The sequence below is a fragment of the Myotis myotis genome, unplaced genomic scaffold (genome assembly GCF_014108235.1).
Source record: "Myotis myotis isolate mMyoMyo1 unplaced genomic scaffold, mMyoMyo1.p scaffold_m19_p_3, whole genome shotgun sequence".
Lineage (NCBI taxonomy): Eukaryota > Metazoa > Chordata > Mammalia > Chiroptera > Vespertilionidae > Myotis > Myotis myotis.
This window is the reverse complement of record NW_023416335.1, coordinates 98,429,682-98,447,219: the sequence shown is the minus strand read 5'-3', so window position 1 is coordinate 98,447,219 and position 17,538 is coordinate 98,429,682. Positions and strand designations below refer to the sequence as shown.

The following is a 17,538-nucleotide window of genomic DNA, read 5'->3' as shown; positions in this document are numbered from 1 at the left end:
CACCCAAGCTCCCAGTGGAGGCTGGCTGGAAGCAGGTATCTGGGATTTATTTAGCTTCCATAATTGAAACTTTGTTGCCTTTTGCGAAGCCAAGGGTAGGTGGAAAGCTTGGCTTCCTCCATCGCCAGGGCAACCAAGCCTCCTGCTTGCTCCAGCTGCGTGGCTGCTGGCTGCCATCTTGGTTGGGTTAATTTGCATATGGTCGCTCTGATTGGCTGGTGGGCGTGGTTTGGGAGTAGCGAATGTATGGTTAATTAGCATCTTTGTCTTTTATTAGTGTAGATGTGGCTCATTATCATTTACTAAAGAGTTTTAAAAACTTCTTTCAAGCAACAATAAAATGACAAAAGTTAACAAAATAAAGGCAATAATAATTCTAAAATATTTACAATTTTTCCACTAACCCAAAATCTTGGTGAGCACAGTATTCTTTTTTTCCCCATTTGTTTTCATTTAGTTATTAGTAAAGGTATTTTATATTAGTGATTTAATTTCTTGTTTTGCTTAATATGCTAAGTTTTGAATGTATCTTTAAAAATAGTTCAAGACCCCCAAAATAGTTCAACCTGTATTAAGGAATAAAAACTAAAACAGTTAGTTGAAATAGTTATATTGCAAAAATTGGGGATGAAGAATGTAAATTATAAAAAAAGAGACACAGATGATCCCTTCGAAATAGAAAAAGACGATGACATCCAAAAGTCACATTTTTCTTACCTTCCTCCCCAGATTTTTTTGAAAAAAGAAGAAAAAGATAGAAAATGTACTTAGTTATATTAGCAATGTATATAAAAAAGGCACTGACTTAAAATTAAAACTAGCCTCATTTTAAGTATTTAATAGCTACATGGGACTAGTGACTATCATATAAGAGAGGGCACGGAAACAACAGTGCATAGAGGTAATTGAATAAATATGCTATTTACAGACATAGACCTGAGCTTGGCATTTACATTTAAATTGTATTTTACAAATGGAATTATTTCCTAATTCATGGTTCATAGAGAGGAATTTAGGCTTAAATAAGAGCTACTTCCTCTCAAAATGCTTAATCCCCAGCCTCATCATACATAAATCATCTTTGATCAGTAGGCTCAAATTTTGACAAAAGAGTAATACTGTTCATTTCTTAAAATGGCAAACTGTTAACCCTACTGTTACATCTAACTGCTACTGCAGGTATCTGGGGATCAGAGAATCTTTGTATATTTACGTAGCACAAGCTATAATAATTTTTTTTACTCTTAGTTTCTTTATCTGTGAAAAGAATATTTGAATAACATGATATTTAACAGTATCCCCCTCTGAGATTCTCTAATGTTGAGAAAAGGGTTTTATATGAGGTACTTAAAGATTTAAACTTGAATACCACCTTGTAAAAAATCTGTGCTCAAAACCATTATACCCTTATAAAAAAAAGACAAAGTAACTAAAAATATACATTTAAAAATCAGTTAATTATTTTTGTAAGAAACAATTATATCTTGTTTTGCTTAACATATTAAGCAAAACAAGAAATTAAATCACTAATATAAAGATCCCACACTGTGAGGTCCCTGCACTGTTTAACTGAATTATAGGAATAGGATATAAAGAGAAGTAGTTTATCGAAATCTATAAAGAGACATTAATATCACAACACCTAATAAAGTAGTGTATCAGATAGTATTGTTGAGATCTACAAGAATATTTAAAAAATCCAGTTTTGTCGTTAGAAGACATATTCTAAAATCTGATGATTAATTCTGAAGCATACTACAAATAATTAAGAAAACATATGTAACTATTATTTATAGATGGAGTGAGATATAAAATAAAGCAAATGAAATTTAAGACATATTTTGCAAATATTATAACTCTCAAAAATATCTGTATAAAAATAACTTTGCGTAATTTCAAAGAGGAGTCCATTAAAGCTAACTCGCTTCTTAGTATATGAGATTCAAGAATAAATTCTCCTCAGAAAACTTGGAGACAGGGATGTTTTCTTAATAATTGTTTAGTTTTCATAATAATTAACATTACTACATTTTCATAACTTAAACAATGTTGTCTGATATATCCTGCTAAAATAAAAGTCTAACTTACGTTGTCCTTTAATATTTATTATTTATTCTATTACAAGTATCCTATCAGATTTAGAATTTTAAAGATCACAGTGACACAGTCCTTATCCTAAATGGACTTTCACTTTGTGAAAACCACCTGTTCTAAAATGTTATTATCATCACCACAGGTTTTACACAGTTCTTTATTATTTCTGTACTTATTCTTACACCTTCCTATAGCTGTGGTGATATTGATTTTGATGCATTGGTTGGAATTAATATAATTTCCCCAAACCAAAAAAGAGAATGAGATAAAATGAGCTTGCTAACTATAGATTATCAACCTATTCCTTCTAGGGGTGCAGACCCAGGTTGACACTTTCAAGTTGCATCAATTCCAGCTGCAGGTTTTCAGGCCGATATTTCTTTTTTTCTTTTTGGTTATATTTCACTTGTTATATTAATTGAAATTTAAGTTCAAATCTATCATATAAATTTTAATGTTTTACAATAGATGCCACCCTCTAAAATGATACAATCTTTAAACTTGAGTGATCCAGAATTAGTCACCCACCATCCTGTCAGTCTGATAAAACAATTTGATTTGTTAGTTGTATTAAAGCTTATTTTGAAGCTCTTTTCTGTATTTTTTTGAGATCTACACTGCTATCTTATCATAAACCATTTTTCTTTTTGGACTTTTTGTACACAAACATCAATTTTCCCTCTTAGAGCATCAATTAACTCAGAGTTCTTCATTCCAATTAGCCGTAATTATTATTCTACTTTAAAAGCATACATTATTGCTAAATTGGCCAGACAGTAAGTCAGTTACTTTATCATTTCAGAACCTCTGTGAAATCCAGTATCAGAAGATCCAAGCTTATCATGGCTGTTCTACCTAAGATGTGAAATCATCAATAAGTTGGCTTTGTTTAGTGTACAATATCATTAGAGACCAAAATCTGGATACTAAGAGCATGCATGTGAGTATAGGTAGTAGATGAAAATGCTGCTGCACTTGCTGTTGAGCCACTTTTTAGGAAGACGGATAGAAATGCATGTGTATGTATTCTTCTTTTAAGGTTAGGAATAGACAATGACTGTTCAAATTCAACATACTACATTGTTATACTTTACTTTTAATATAAAGTTCAATTGTTTACAAAGACTTTCTACTGTATTGACACTATATAGGTCAAAACAAGCAGGTCAGAAACTCATGTAGGCAAAAAATATATATACTAAAAAACATATATAAGCATCATCAACCAAAGCAATTAGTAGGAAGACAACCAAGATAGAAAAACAAGTTAATCAATATTAGACACTAGCATTCAGAACCCTGATATTTTTAGCAAAGGTTCTGATTCAGAGGAGGACTTTAATGCTTTCAACTTGAAGGTATATTCTGAAATTTTTTGCCTTACACACATACAATAAGGAAACTGCCTATTGTATGACTACTTAGTAGTGGTACGACATAGAACAAATAATTTAAACTGTGAGTCTCAGTTTGTCTGTTTAAAAATGCAATAAAAATACCAGTTTCATAGGGTTGTTTCAAGGATCTAAAATAATGTAAAGGACTTCCCAAGGTGACTATCATAGGAAGTACCCCAAAAAAGAAATCATTATTAGAAAAATAAATCAGAAACGAGATGCTCTATATAACTTAAGTCTGTCTGTTAGTGAGTGCTTGTTCAGCCCTGTACATAAAATATTAGGGCAATAAAAAAAAAAGAAAACTACTATAACTCAAAACAGCATCTTTGAGAGCAGAGTTTTCAAATCATGTAATTTGAGGAATGATTGACACAAAGTTGGAATATTCATCTCAGGAACAATAAAACAGAGTAACCAAAGAGTTTTTTTCATTTATCAGAAGGGCAGCCATTCTTAAATTTAGTGATGAGAATATAAAATGGGAAAAAATATTAAATAAAACAGCAGAAAATTAATATTTTTATAAATGCATACATAAAGACATTATATATAATAGGTATATTATAATATGATAAATACACTAGAGGACCGACGCACAGAAATTCGTGCACTCAGGGGGGGTCCCTCAGCCCGGCCTGCACCCTCTCACAGTCTGGGACCCCTGCGGGGAGCGGGTCTAAGTCATTACTCAGACATCCTTAGCGCTGCTGCAGAGGCAGGAGAGACTCCTGCCACCATCTCTGCACTGGCCAGCCCTGAGCCAGCATCTGGTTGAGTGGCGCTCCCCCTGTGGAAGTGCACTGACCACCAGAGGTCAGCTCCTGCATTAAGTGTCAGCCCCCTGGTGGTCAGTGTGCATCATAGCGACTGGTCATTCCCCCATTAGGGTCAACTTGCATATTCCCCATCCTATCTAATAAAAGAGAAACATGGTAATTAGCCGTACCTCCGCTACGCTTCCCATTGGCTAATCAGGGCAATATGCAAATTAACTGCCAGCCAAGATGGCAGTCGGCAGCGAGGCAGCTTGAAGCGAACATGAGGCTTGCTTGCTTCAGTGACGGAGGGCTCCAACATTCCCCGCCTGCCTTGCCGGCCTCTGAGATTGCAGTCTGAAACATTGTTACAAATATAGAATCTAAACAAACTCCAGAAACCGGCTTTCAGCCAGCCGGGATCTCAGAGATGGAGTTGAAACGGTGTTTCAATTATAGAACCCAAACAAACCAGATACCTGCTTTCATCAGCGGAGGCTTTAGAGCTGGAGCCCAGCCTCAGAGCTAAAGCTGGCCCAGAATAAAAAGAAAAAGAAAAAAAGGAACGGTTGGGAGCTTCAGTCACCCGCCAGCCTGAAAACAGCCCTCAGCCCCTCTCCCAGACTGGCCAGGCACCCCAGTGGGGACCCCCACCCTGATGGGTGTGTGACCAGCTGCAAACAGCCATCATCCCCTCACCCAGGCTGGCCAGGCACCCAAGCGGGACCCCTACCCTGATCCAGGACACCCTTCAGGGCAAACCAGCCGGCCCCCACCCGTGCACCAGGCCTCTATCCTATATAGTAAAAGGGTAATATGCCTCCCAGCACCAGGATCAGCGGAGCCACGAGGCCTCCTGGCACCAGGATCAGCATGACAAGGGCCAGCGCCCAAACCCTCTGATTGCCCTGCGGCTCTGTGTGTGACAGGGGGCGGGGCCACAACCTCCCTATCCGCCCTGCTCTGTTCGTGACAGGAGAAGGCGCCCCAACCCCAAGATCAGCACTGCTCTGTGCCTGATAGGGGGGAGCTCCCCAACCCCCTGATGACCCTGCGGCTCTGTGTGTGACCGGGTGAGGCGCCCCAACCACCTGATCAGCCCTGTTCTGTGTGTGACAGGGTGCAGCGCCCCAACCACATCCCCCCCCCCCCCCCCCGGCCATGGGCCCTGCTCTGTGTGTGACGGGGTAGAGCCATAACCTCCCCATCGGCCCTGCCCTGAGTGTGACAGTGGCAGTGCCCCAACCCCCTGATCGGCCCTGCTCTGTGGGTGATAGACGGCAGTGCCCCAACCCCCCCCCCCCCAACGGGCCCTGCTCTGTGTGTGACAGGGTAGAGCCATAACCTCCCCATCGGCCCTGCCCTGAGTGTGACAGGGTGCGGCGCCCCAACCCCCTGATCCGCCCTGCTCTGTGTGTGACAGGGGGCGATGCCCCAACTCCCCTATCGGCCCTACTCTGTGAGTGACAGGGGGGAGCTCCTCAACCCCCTGATGGGCCCTGCTCTGTGCATGACAGGGGGGAGCTCCCCAACCCCCTGATTGACCCTGCTCTCTGTGTGACAGGCTACGGAGCCCCAACCCCGATTGGCCCTGCTCTTTGCATGACAGGGGGCGGCGCCGCAACCTCCCCATCGACCCTGCCTTGAGTGTGACAGGGGGCAGTACCCCAACCCCCCAATCGGCCCTACCCTGAGCGTGACTGAGGGTGGCATCGCAACCTCCTGATCCGCCCTGCTCTGTGCATGACAGGGGGCGGCGCCCCAACTCCCCTATCGGCCCTGCTCTGAGCCTGACCAGGGGCTGCACCTAGGGATTGGGCCTGCCCTCTGCCACCCGGGAGCAGGCCTAAGCCAGCAGGTTATCTCCCGAGGGGTCCCAGACTGCGAGAGGGCACAGGCCAGGCTGAGGGACCCCCCTCCCCTCCGAGTGCACAAATTTTTGTGCACCAGGCCTCTAGTTTATTATATAGGACTAGAGGCCTGGTGCACGAAATTCATGCATGGGGTGGGTCCCCCAGCCCACCCTGCACCCTCTCCCCCTGGACCCTTAGGTCCTGGGGATTGGGCCTAAACCGGCAGTCAAACATCCCTATCACAATCCGGGACCGCTGGTTCCTAATTGCTCACCTGCCTGCCTGCTTGGTTGCCCCTAACTGCCCCCTCACCTGCTGGTCTGATCGCCCCTCACTGCCTCTGCATGCTGGCCTAATCGACCCTAACTGCCTCCCCTGCCGGCCTAGTCTCCCCTAACTGCCCCCTGCTGCCGGCCAGGTAGCCCCCAACTGCCACCTCCCTGCTGGCCTGGTCGCTCCTAACTCCCCCCCTCCCCCCGGGCTGGCCTGGTTGTCCCTCATGCCCCACCCCCCAGGCTGGTCACCGCACGCAGCCTGGTGTTCAGTAGTTTGGTCATCCCTCACTAACCCCTGCCAGCCTGGACCTAGGCAGCCATCTTGTGAGGGTGTGAGGATTAATTTGCATATTACCTCTTTATTATATAAGACTAGTGGCCCAGTGCACGAAATTCGTGCACGGGAGGGAGGGTGTCCCTTAGCCCGGCCTGCACCCTCTCCAATCTGGGACCCCTCGGGGGATGTCAGACTGCGGTAGTTGGACATTGCTCTCGCAATTTGGGACAGTTGGCTCCAAACCGCTCACCTGCCTGCCTGCCTGCCTGATTGCCCCTAACCACTCTGCCTGCTGGCCTGATCGGTGCCTACTGCCCCCCTGCCAACCTGATCACCACCAACTGCCCTCCCTGCCAGCCTGATAGCCCCCACTAGCCCCCCCCACCATCCTGCTCGCCCCCAACTGACCCCCCTGCCAGCCCACTTGCCCCCAACTGCCCCCCCCCAGCCTTCTCGCCCCCAACTGCCGCCCTGCCGGCCTTATCTCCCCCAACTTCCCCCCCTGCCAGCCTTCTCACCCCGACCTTCCCTCCTGCCAGCCTGCTCACCCCTAACAACACCCCCCAGCCATTCTGCTCACCCCCAACTTCCCCCCCTGCTGGCCTGCTCGCCCCCAACTGCCCCCCACTGTCCTGATTGCCCCCAACTGCCCCCCCCACCAGCCAGCTTGCCCCCAACTGCCCTCCCACCGGCCTGCTTGCCCCTAACTGCCTCACCTCACTGGCCTGATCACCTCCAACTGCCCCCCCTGCCAGCCAGCTGTCCTTCAACTCCCCCCCCTGCCGGCCTTCTCACCCCCACCTTCCCTCCTGCCAGCCTGCTCGCCCCTAACAACACCCCCCAGCCATTCTGCTCACCCCCAACTTCCCCCCCTGCTGGCCTGCTTGCCCCCAACTGCCCCCCCCCACCATTCGGATTGCCCCCAACTGCCCCCTTGTCAGCTAGTTCACCCCCAACTGCCCCCCACCAGCCAGCTTGTCCCCAACTGCACCCCCCACCAGCCAGCTTGCCCCCAACTGCCCTCCCACCGGCCTGCTTGCCCCTAACTGCCCCACCTCACTGGCCTGATCACCTCCAACTGCCCCCCCTGCCAGCCAGCTGTCCTTCAACTCCCCCCCCGCCGGCCTTCTCACCCCCACCTTCCCTCCTGCCAGCCTGCTCGCCCCTAACAACACCCCCCAGCCATTCTGCTCACCCCCAACTTCCCCCCCTGCTGGCCTGCTTGCCCCCAACTGCCCCCCCACCATTCTGATTGCCCCCAACTGCCCCCTTGTCAGCTAGTTCACCCCCAACTGCCCCCCACCAGCCAGCTTGTCCCCAACTGCACCCCCCACCAGCCAGCTTGCCCCTAACTGCCCTCCCACCGGCCTGCTTGCCCCTAACTGCCCCACCTCACTGGCCTGATCACCTCCAACTGCCCCCCCTGCCAGCCAGCTCTCCTCTAACTGCTCCCCCTGCTGGCCTGCTCACCCCCAAATGCCCCCCCAGCGGCCTGCTCGCCCCAAACTGCCCCCCGCTGCCAGCATGGTTGCCCCCAACTGCCCCCCCCCCTTGCCAGCCTGATCACCGCTAACTGCCTCTGCTTTGGCCCCACCATTATGGCTTTGTCCAGAAGGATGTCCGGAAGGTCTCCCGGTCTAATTAGCATATTATTCTTTTATTAGTATAGATTAGTATAGATAGTAAATACAGTTTTATTAGACAGACACAAGCATTTCGTTCATATTGGTCATGGCTGCTTCCAAGCTACTGTTGCAGAGATGAGTAGTTGCAACAGACACTATACATCCTGCTACTATATATTGAATGTTTGTGTCCCCCTAAAATTCATATGTTAGAACCTAACCCCCATTGTTATTGTATTAGGTGGTGGGCCTTTGGGAGGTGATTAGGATTACATATCCCTCATGTGAAGGGGTTAGGGATAGGGTAAGGGTTAGGGTTTGTGCTTTTCTAAAAGAGACCCCAGAAAGCTCTCTTGCCCTTTTATGCCATGTGAGGACACACAGTGAAAAGACTGTTTGTCTTGGACTTCCTAACTTCCAGAACTGAGAGACATAAATTTCTGTTGTGTATCAATATCCCAGTTTATGGTATTCTCTTAAGAGCAGCCCAAATGGACAAATACAACCCCAAAGCCTAAAAATATGTTACATTATCTGTCCCTTTATCAGAACAGGTTGCTCCCCTGAACAAAGATGAACATTTTGTAATAAAAGTATTTGTGGTATATTATTAAGTGGAAAAATCAAGACACAAAACTATGCACAGGATGATAGTTCACAAGAGGTGTGTCTGTATGTATGAGTTGAAAAAAAAGATATCGGGGTTGGGCTGGCCCTGCCTACCACCTGTGGCTCCTCCCCCCAGCCAGACCCTTTTCTGATTGCCCCCCTCACCCCGATCGGGGGTGGGTCCGGCCAGCCAACCTCCTGAATCCCCTCCCCACGGCAGGCCGGGCCTGATCCACCCTGATCAGGGCAGGCCGGCTAGACCCCACCCATGCACAAATTAGTGCACTGCGCCTCTAGTATTAATGTAAAATTCCAGTACAATTCCATTCAGAATCTCAGCATCTGCCCTCTTCAATGTCTCTCATTTCATATTTTCATTTTTGTAAAAAAAAATTGCAATGATGCGATATTGTTTTGTACATTATGACCACTGTTTTTCTGAGTTAGGAATATTATTATGAGTCTTTAATCTAGTAATATTAATATATATTGTATTAGCACAATTACAGTATACTTGCATAACAGACACAATGTTTTGCCATCTCAATCTACACTAAAATCACCCATACTCCACTGTATTTTAAAAGGGTGAGATCTGAAATCCACTTTCCTTGTTTTCAAAGAGTATATATTCACTGGTGTGTTTTTTAATGTTAGGTTTAGTAATACATGTGTTAATTGAAACACTGTGATCTGCAAAGTAAAACTAAACATGAACAATCTGTAAAGAATGAATGTGATTGTTTTCCAACAAAACTACTTATGGACAGACACTGGCATTTAAATTTCAAATAATTTTTATGTTTAATAAATTATTTTCACTTTAATTATTGTCAACTACTTAAAAATATAGAAACTCCTGAGCTTGTTGCCACACAAAGATGGGTGTTGGCAGGCTGCTAATCTTTGCACTAGACAAAAGAACTAGAGACACTGAAGATCAGTTGCAGGAAAACACAATTAAGGTTAACATAGAGAACATTCCAAATATTTTTCCAGTATTTAAAAGTAAAAACAGCTACTTTAGGAGGTAGCACATGCATTTCATAGAAAAAATGTTAATCCAACCTATATGGCCATCAGTTAGAAATGATGAAAAACATATTTTTGAATAAAATGATGAGATATAAAGTTTCTTCCAGATACCATTTTACAAATAATTCTTACCTACAATTCAGAACAGTTTTAATTCTAGGTTAAGGTAGATAATTGCTACATATTAGGGAAAGGGGGAAAGGAGAGAACTAATATATAATACATAATGGGTATATGGTTTATGTAAGAAAAACTCTGTGCAAAGTCAATCACCCAATCCATATTCAAAGAAATGTCCTTGGACCAACATAAAAATTGGCGAATAAATGTACATGGATATGTCTGGATATAAAATATAAAACTGCAACTGTTTATTTTCTAAAATGATTACTGGCTTTGTAGGTTAAGTGACCAACAATGGATCCTAATTCCATAAAGATTATCCACTTCATACATTTAAAAATGACATCACACATTTTAAAATTTTTACCTCATAAAGTGTGTTGTATGTAGTGACAGTCACAGTATTTGTATGCAACATCAGCCTTTCTCCGAGAAGAGTGAAAAGACTATGGGTATGCATAATTTCAACTTTTCTCCTGGAGAAAAAGAGGTGAAAAAACAAACACAACACAATGCTATGAAACACATTGAATTTTCTATCTCATGACTTTGAGATTTTAAAAAAGTACAATCTTTAAGCAGATACACAATCATATAAGTAATAATCTTTAACTTCCACCTATAAAAAAATGAATTTATAGCACAGATATTTCCTAAAATTCCAATAATACTATTTAAACATTTCTCAAATAACATATCTGTGCAAACTAAAATGTGAAATATAAAAATTATAAAATATTATATAAATATTGACAGCTATTATTTTCAAATTTCTAATAACTATTTAGGAGTAGTTTTTATTAGTTTTGGATTTTTGGTTTCCCCTAACACAGAGACCACAGAATTTTTAAATCCTTTCTATTCAAATGGAAGTCTATAAAATAGTCTATGATAAACTTAAAATTATAATTAAAAGTGAATATTCTAGCTTAAAGTGGGGATTACAAAGCCAAAATGAAATTGACAGAAGTGAAGCAGATTCATTATTGCTTGTACTCGTAGTCTGCCATTGGATTAAAAAACCAACCAACCAAACAAACAAACAAATAAACCCTTTCTATATAGTTACTAACTGTTGGCTCATTTAACTGCCCCTCTCCCCCAATCCATAATGAGGATAGAAGGCTCTTGAAGGCATCCTAGAACACTTAGCTCTAGCTCAGGGAATCATTATAAGCTTCTCATTCACTTCACTTTCTTAAAATCCAAGTGCTGGATCTTCTTGGTTCCCAAACCAATATGTTTCACTTCTTTCTTTGATTTTCCATGGTTCCCTGTTTGGATTTGGCAACTATGACATAAAAGGACTAGGTAATCGCTAATTTCTTGTTTCTTTCTTCCTAAGTCTGAGACCATAGCTATACTACAGCTAGGTGTGACCATTTAACTGAAGACTGTGAACAGGAAAGTTCACATACCCTGATTCCCTTCTTCACAAAACAAGATTTTGTTGTTTTTTTTGGATGGTCATAGAAATATCTCTTGTAACAAATTCAGAGAATACTTTGGAACAGAAAAAAGTAAAAAGAAACCTATAATTCTATTAACTCAAAGATAGTTTTAAATACCAGTTTATGTTATCCCAGATTACTATGAAGATGACACAAATATAATGATATACATGCAATGAAAATAATTCTGTATAAGGTAATTGGTTACTTGTGTCCTATAAATCAATATATTAAATTTTTACTGTCATTGCCTAGATGATTTGACCCAGTGGATAGAGTGTTGGCCCATGGACTGAATGATCACCGGTTCAATTTTGGTCAAGGGCCCTTACCTCAATTACAGGCTCAGCCCAAGTCAGGGCACATGGGGGAGGCAACCAATCAATGTGTCCTTCTCACATAGATGGTGCTCTCTCTTGGTCTCTCCCCCTCCCTTTCACTCTCTCTAAAAATCAAGGGAAATATATTCTCTAGTGAGGATTAACAACAACAAAGAACATTTTTTACTGTCATTAAATATAATTGATAATAAGAAAGTAGCATAATAATCTAGTCACCACTGTTGGCCATTTGTTATTTACAAAAATTTTGACCCAAAACTTTGTGCCTTTATTTATATTTTTGGGCATATCCACGATTATTTCCTTAGGACAAATTCCTGTAACTGAAATGATTTAGTAAAAGCTATTAGATTTAATTTTTTTTAGACTTATCAGTTTAAAACCTCTAGAAATATGTACTTTCAAACTTCCACCATCAGAGTATAAATGCATTTTATAAGCAGTTTCAACTATTATTAATTTTATAACAATCATGAAAGCAGTCAATGTGATATGCAAAAAATAGAATTTTAATTTACAAGAAATGCTAACAAATGCTCACAAGTCTTTTGACCATTTACATTATTTCTAAGAACTGCCTGATGCCATCCTCTGACCATTTTTTAAATCTCTGTAATCACTTTTTCTTACTGAGTATAAGAACTCTCATAATATACAGGACATTTCTTCACAAATAATTGACAAATATTTTCCACATTTTGAATTTCAAGGGGTGTTGTTGTCTTCTAGGCAATGAGGTGACTTAAGAAATATATATGAAACTAATTTTAAAAAATTGTGAAATTGAGGTGACTTTCTCCACCCCCTAAAATATACAATTTATTTTTTTAAATATCTATGAAGTTTAAAAAAGAAATTATGAATAAAAGAGTAAAATGCTAATATATTTTGACTAAACATTTCAGTTTGGAAATTATTAATTTCCCATTAAATTAAAAACAGACAATTAGCACTCCCACACTATATGTCACCTCCCATTTTTGTGATCTACATTGCTATTTTAACATCATCAAGGTTTAAAATACTTAGATTATGTTCATGTTAACGTTGATATATATTAGTTGTTAGATCTTGGCCTATTTTAAATTCAGTTCCTTGACTTTGTCTTCATCATTTCTGATTTCATTTACTTTTTATTTAAAATTCTTTATGGTTTAAAGTATTACATATAGTGTTACATATGTCTCCCTTTTCCCCCACTGAGCTCTCCCCAGTCAACCCTACCCCCAAGCCTCCTAGTGTCCGTGTCCATTGGATATGCTTCTATGCATTCATACAAGTCCTTTGGTTGATGTCTTAACTGCCCCTCCCCCTCGCCCCCGCCTTCCCTCTGAAGTTTGATGGTCTGTTAGATGCTTCTGTGTCTCTGGATCTGTTTTTGTTCATCAGTTTATGTTGTTCATTATATTCCACAAATGAGTGAGATCATGTGATATTTATCTTTCTCTGACTGGCTTATTTTGCTTAGCATAAAGTTCTCCATGTCCATCCATGCTTTTGTGAATAGTAAGTTTTTGTTTGTTCGTTTTGTTTTTGTTTTTTTGTTTTTTTTGTTTGTTTTCACAGTAGCATAGTATTCCATTGTGTAGATGTACCACAGTTTTTTAATCTACTCAACTGCTGGGTCGATTTCTGGGTTCTGCTCTGTTCCATTGGTCTATATGTCTGTTCTTGTGCCGTTACCAGGCAGTTTTGAGAACAGTGGCTTTGTAGTATAGCTTGATATCTGGTATTGTGATCCCTCCAACTTTGTTCTTCTTTCTCAAGATTGCTGCGGCTATTCAGGGTCTTTTTTTATTCCATATGAATTTTTGAAGAGTTTGTTCTAGGTCTTTGAAATACACTGTTGGTATTTTAATGAGGATTGGATTAAATCTATAGATTGTTTTGGGTAGTATGGACATTTTAATGATGTTGATTCTACCAATCCATGAACATGAAATATTCTTCCATTTTTTAATATCTTCTCCTATGTCCTTTTTTACTTTTCTTTATTGATTAAGGTATTACATATGTCCTTAACCCCCCGTTGTCCCCCCCACCCCACTCATTTGTTCAGAAACATTTCCTTAATCCAAGACGATGACACTATTATCCTATATTTTCTAAAAGTTTTAAATTTTGCTTTCAAAATTTTATTACCTTTATTGAGATATAAGATACATAACATAAATTCACACATTTTATATATTTACTAGAGTCCCAGTGCACGGATTCATGCATTGGTGGGTTCCTCGGCCTGGCCTGCACCCTCTCAAAATCTGGGACCCTTTGGGTGATGTTGGACTGCCAGTTTCAGCCTGTTCCCCGCAGGCCAGGCTGAGGAACTCCACTGGTGAATGAATCCGTGCACTGGGCCTCTACTATGCATATAAGATCTTTGGTTAATCTCTTCCTGCCCTCCCCCTGCCCCCCTTCAATGTGATTCATCAGTCTGTTCCATATTTCTATGCCTGTGCACTGAGCGTCTCCCCCTGGTGGTTAGTCCACGTCACAGTTACTGGCTGAACAGTCGAATGGTCGGACACTTAGCATATTAGCCTTCTATATATATAGACTAGAGGCCCAGTGCACAAAAATTTGTGCACTCGAGGGGGAGGGGCGGTCCCTCAGCCCAGCCTGTGCCCTTTCGCAGTCTGGGACCCCTCAGGGAATGGCCACCTGTTGGCTTAGGCCCACTGCCCGGGGGATTGGGCCTAAAATGGCAATCAGACATCCCTCTGGCAGCCAGGCAGCCCTTGGGGGATGTCCACTTGCCAGCGGGTAGCAGGCCTAAACTGCAGTTGGACATCCTTAGCGCTGCTGAGGAGGCAGGAGAGGCTCCCACCACCACCGCTGTATTGGCAGCCATCAGCCTGGCTTTTGGCTGAGCAGAGCTCCTCCCATGTGAGAGCACCCTGACCACCAGAGAGCAGCTCCTGCATTGAGCATCTGCCCCCTGGTGGTCAGTGTGTGTCATAGTGACCAGTCATTCCCAGTCGTTCTGCTGTTAGGGTCAGTTTGCATATTACCATTTTATTATATAGGATAGAGTCCTGGTGCACGGGTGGGGGCCGGCTGGTTTGCCCTGAAGGGTGTCCCGAATCAGGGTGGGGGTCCCGCTTGGGTGCCTGGCCAGCCTGGATGAGGGGATGATGGCTGTTTGCAGCTGGCCACACCCCATTTACGGTGGGGGTCCCCACTGGTGTGCATGGCCAGTCTGGGTGAGGGGCTGAGGGCCGTTTTCAGGCTGGTGGGCAACTAAAGCTCCCAGCCTCTCCTTTTTTTCTATTTATTTATTTATTTATTTATTTATTTATTTAATTCTGGGATTTATTTACCTTCTATAGCTGTCACTGGAGCTGAGAGCTGGTTCCAGCTCTGAGGCTGGCTCCAGCTCTGAGGCCCGGCTCCAGCTCTGAGGCTGCGGCTAATTGAAACATTGTTGCCATCACTGCTGCTCTAAGCTCTGAGGCTGAAGCTGGCTGAAAGCAGGTTTCTGGAGCTTGTTTAGCTTCTATAATTGCAACATTGTTTTTAGACTGCAGCTCAGAGGCCGGCAGTGGCAGGCGGGGAATGTTGGCTTCCTCCATCACTGGAGCAATCAAGCCTCCTGTTCGCTTCAGCTGCCTGGCTGCCGGCCGCAATCTTGGTTGGCAGTTAATTTGCATATCTCGCTGATTAGCCAATGGGAAGGGTAGCGAAGTTACGGTTAATTACCATGTTTGTCTATTATTAGATAGGATAATTCAGTACTTTCAATCCTTAGAGTATTTTATAATTTGCACAAGCATCACTATCCCATTTAAAATAGTTTAATCACCCTACAAAGATCCCTTGTGCCCATTTGAAGTTAATCCCAACTCCCATTGCTAGCCCCACATAACCACTAATCTGAATTCTGGATATTTCATATATAAGTAATCATATAATATACAGTCTTTCCCATCTGGCTTTTATCATTTGGCATAATGTATTTAGGATTCATTAAAGTTATAGCATACATCACTAGTTTTATTTTATTCCATTTTGTGAATATATGCTATTTTGTTTATCCATTCTCCAATTGATGCATTTTGAATTCTTTCCAGTTTTGGCCTATTATCGATAATGATCCTAAGAATATTCATGCATAAGTCTACTATGAACTTAGTGTGTCATTTCTCTTGGGTAGATACATAATCATGGAAATGCCAAGATGTATGATATGTGTTAGATATTTAAAGTCATACGAAATTCCTTTCGAACATGGTTAGAGCATTTTACATTCCCATGCATGAGGATTCAATAAATTGTTATATTTGTGATTTTGCTCTCTTCAAATCAAACTAATATTCCATTTTTATTTTATTCTATCTTAATCCAAGGGTCCTTTAGAAGTGTGTTACTTACTATCCAAATAGCTAGCAATTTCTGAAATCTCTTTCTATTGCTGATTTCTAAATTAATTCTGCTATGGTCAAAAAACATATTTTGTTTTATCTCAATTATTTTAGGCTTACTCAAACTTGTTTGATGTTTTACTGCCCAAACCCTAATATACCAGTACTCTGGAAAATGCAACATATGCACTTGAAAAAAATTCTGCTGTCTTTAGGTGGATTGTCCTATAAATGTCAATGAATTGTTCAATACAACCTTGAACCCAGGTAGTAAAAATAGGCTTTCATTAATATTAATGTAAGGAATGCTTTTAAGATTACATTCCTAAATAGGACTATGGTACACTTGGGGTAGTTATATGTTATCAGGTTAAAAAATGACTATTTGCAACTTCCTAAAAATTTTTATGACAAACAAGAACTGCATTTTATTAAATAGTTTATACCACTATAATTATATAGCTATTCTTTAATGTGTTAATTAGTAGATATTAGAAGTTATCTTGATGTTAAACTACCCTTACATTCAGCATGAAACTGAGAAACTGGGGCAGAGGGGAGGTAGGGCAAACCATTTTTCTCCTTTTAATCTAAATATTGATGGCTATAAATGTCATCCAATGCCCCTTAGACCAACTGTCAGAAGTGTAAACACAAAATTTTCAGTATCTTTTGATTCTAAGTATTTTATAATTTGCACGATAATTTTTTTATTAGTTATTTAAAATATATGTATTTCCATTATCATAGTTTGATTTTTTAATTTTATTTTTTATTAACTAAATTAAATGAGGTGACATTGCTAATAAGATGATATAGATTTCAAGTGAACATTTCCATGATACATGATCGGTATATTGCATTGTGTGCCCACCGCAAACAGACAAATCATTTCTTGTCACCATATATTAGGCTGCCTTTACCCTTTACTACCTATCCCCTGCACCCCCCACTTCCCTCAGGTAACCAACATACTGTTGTTTGTGCTTATGAGTTTCAATTTTTATCACTGATTTGTTTAATTTCACTGTGAGTGAGAAGTCATGTGGATGATAATAATTTATTTAAATTTATGGAGACAATTTTATGGAGACAGGGATAAGTGGCTGCTCTCATATCAGGAGCAGCTGCTCAGAGGGCGGGTCCACAGCTGCTTGGCTGACTGGAATGAGCAACACTCCCACAGTGGGCTGATCCCCACAGGCCACGCCCCCACCAGTGCATAGATGCTGTGCACTGGGCCTCTAGTCCTGATATATAAAAAGCCAGGTGCCGTCATGACCTAAATGACTGGAGGGATGACCAAACAGCAGGCTAGGGAGTTGAGGGAGCAGGAGCT

The 17,538-nt window shown here is 41.8% G+C and overlaps 1 protein-coding gene across 6 annotated transcripts in view; it reads right to left on the bottom strand.

Moving 5' to 3' along the window:
• NBEA (neurobeachin) overlaps positions 1–17,538 on the bottom strand; it is a 1,002,985-nt gene that overhangs the window by 726,812 nt on the left and 258,635 nt on the right. For all 6 annotated transcript variants that reach the window (XM_036298874.1, XM_036298876.1, XM_036298877.1 and 3 more), the window contains exon 18: positions 10,414–10,522. In XM_036298874.1, the coding sequence (XP_036154767.1) occupies positions 10,414–10,522 (109 nt within the window). The remainder of the gene's footprint in view (positions 1–10,413; positions 10,523–17,538) is intronic.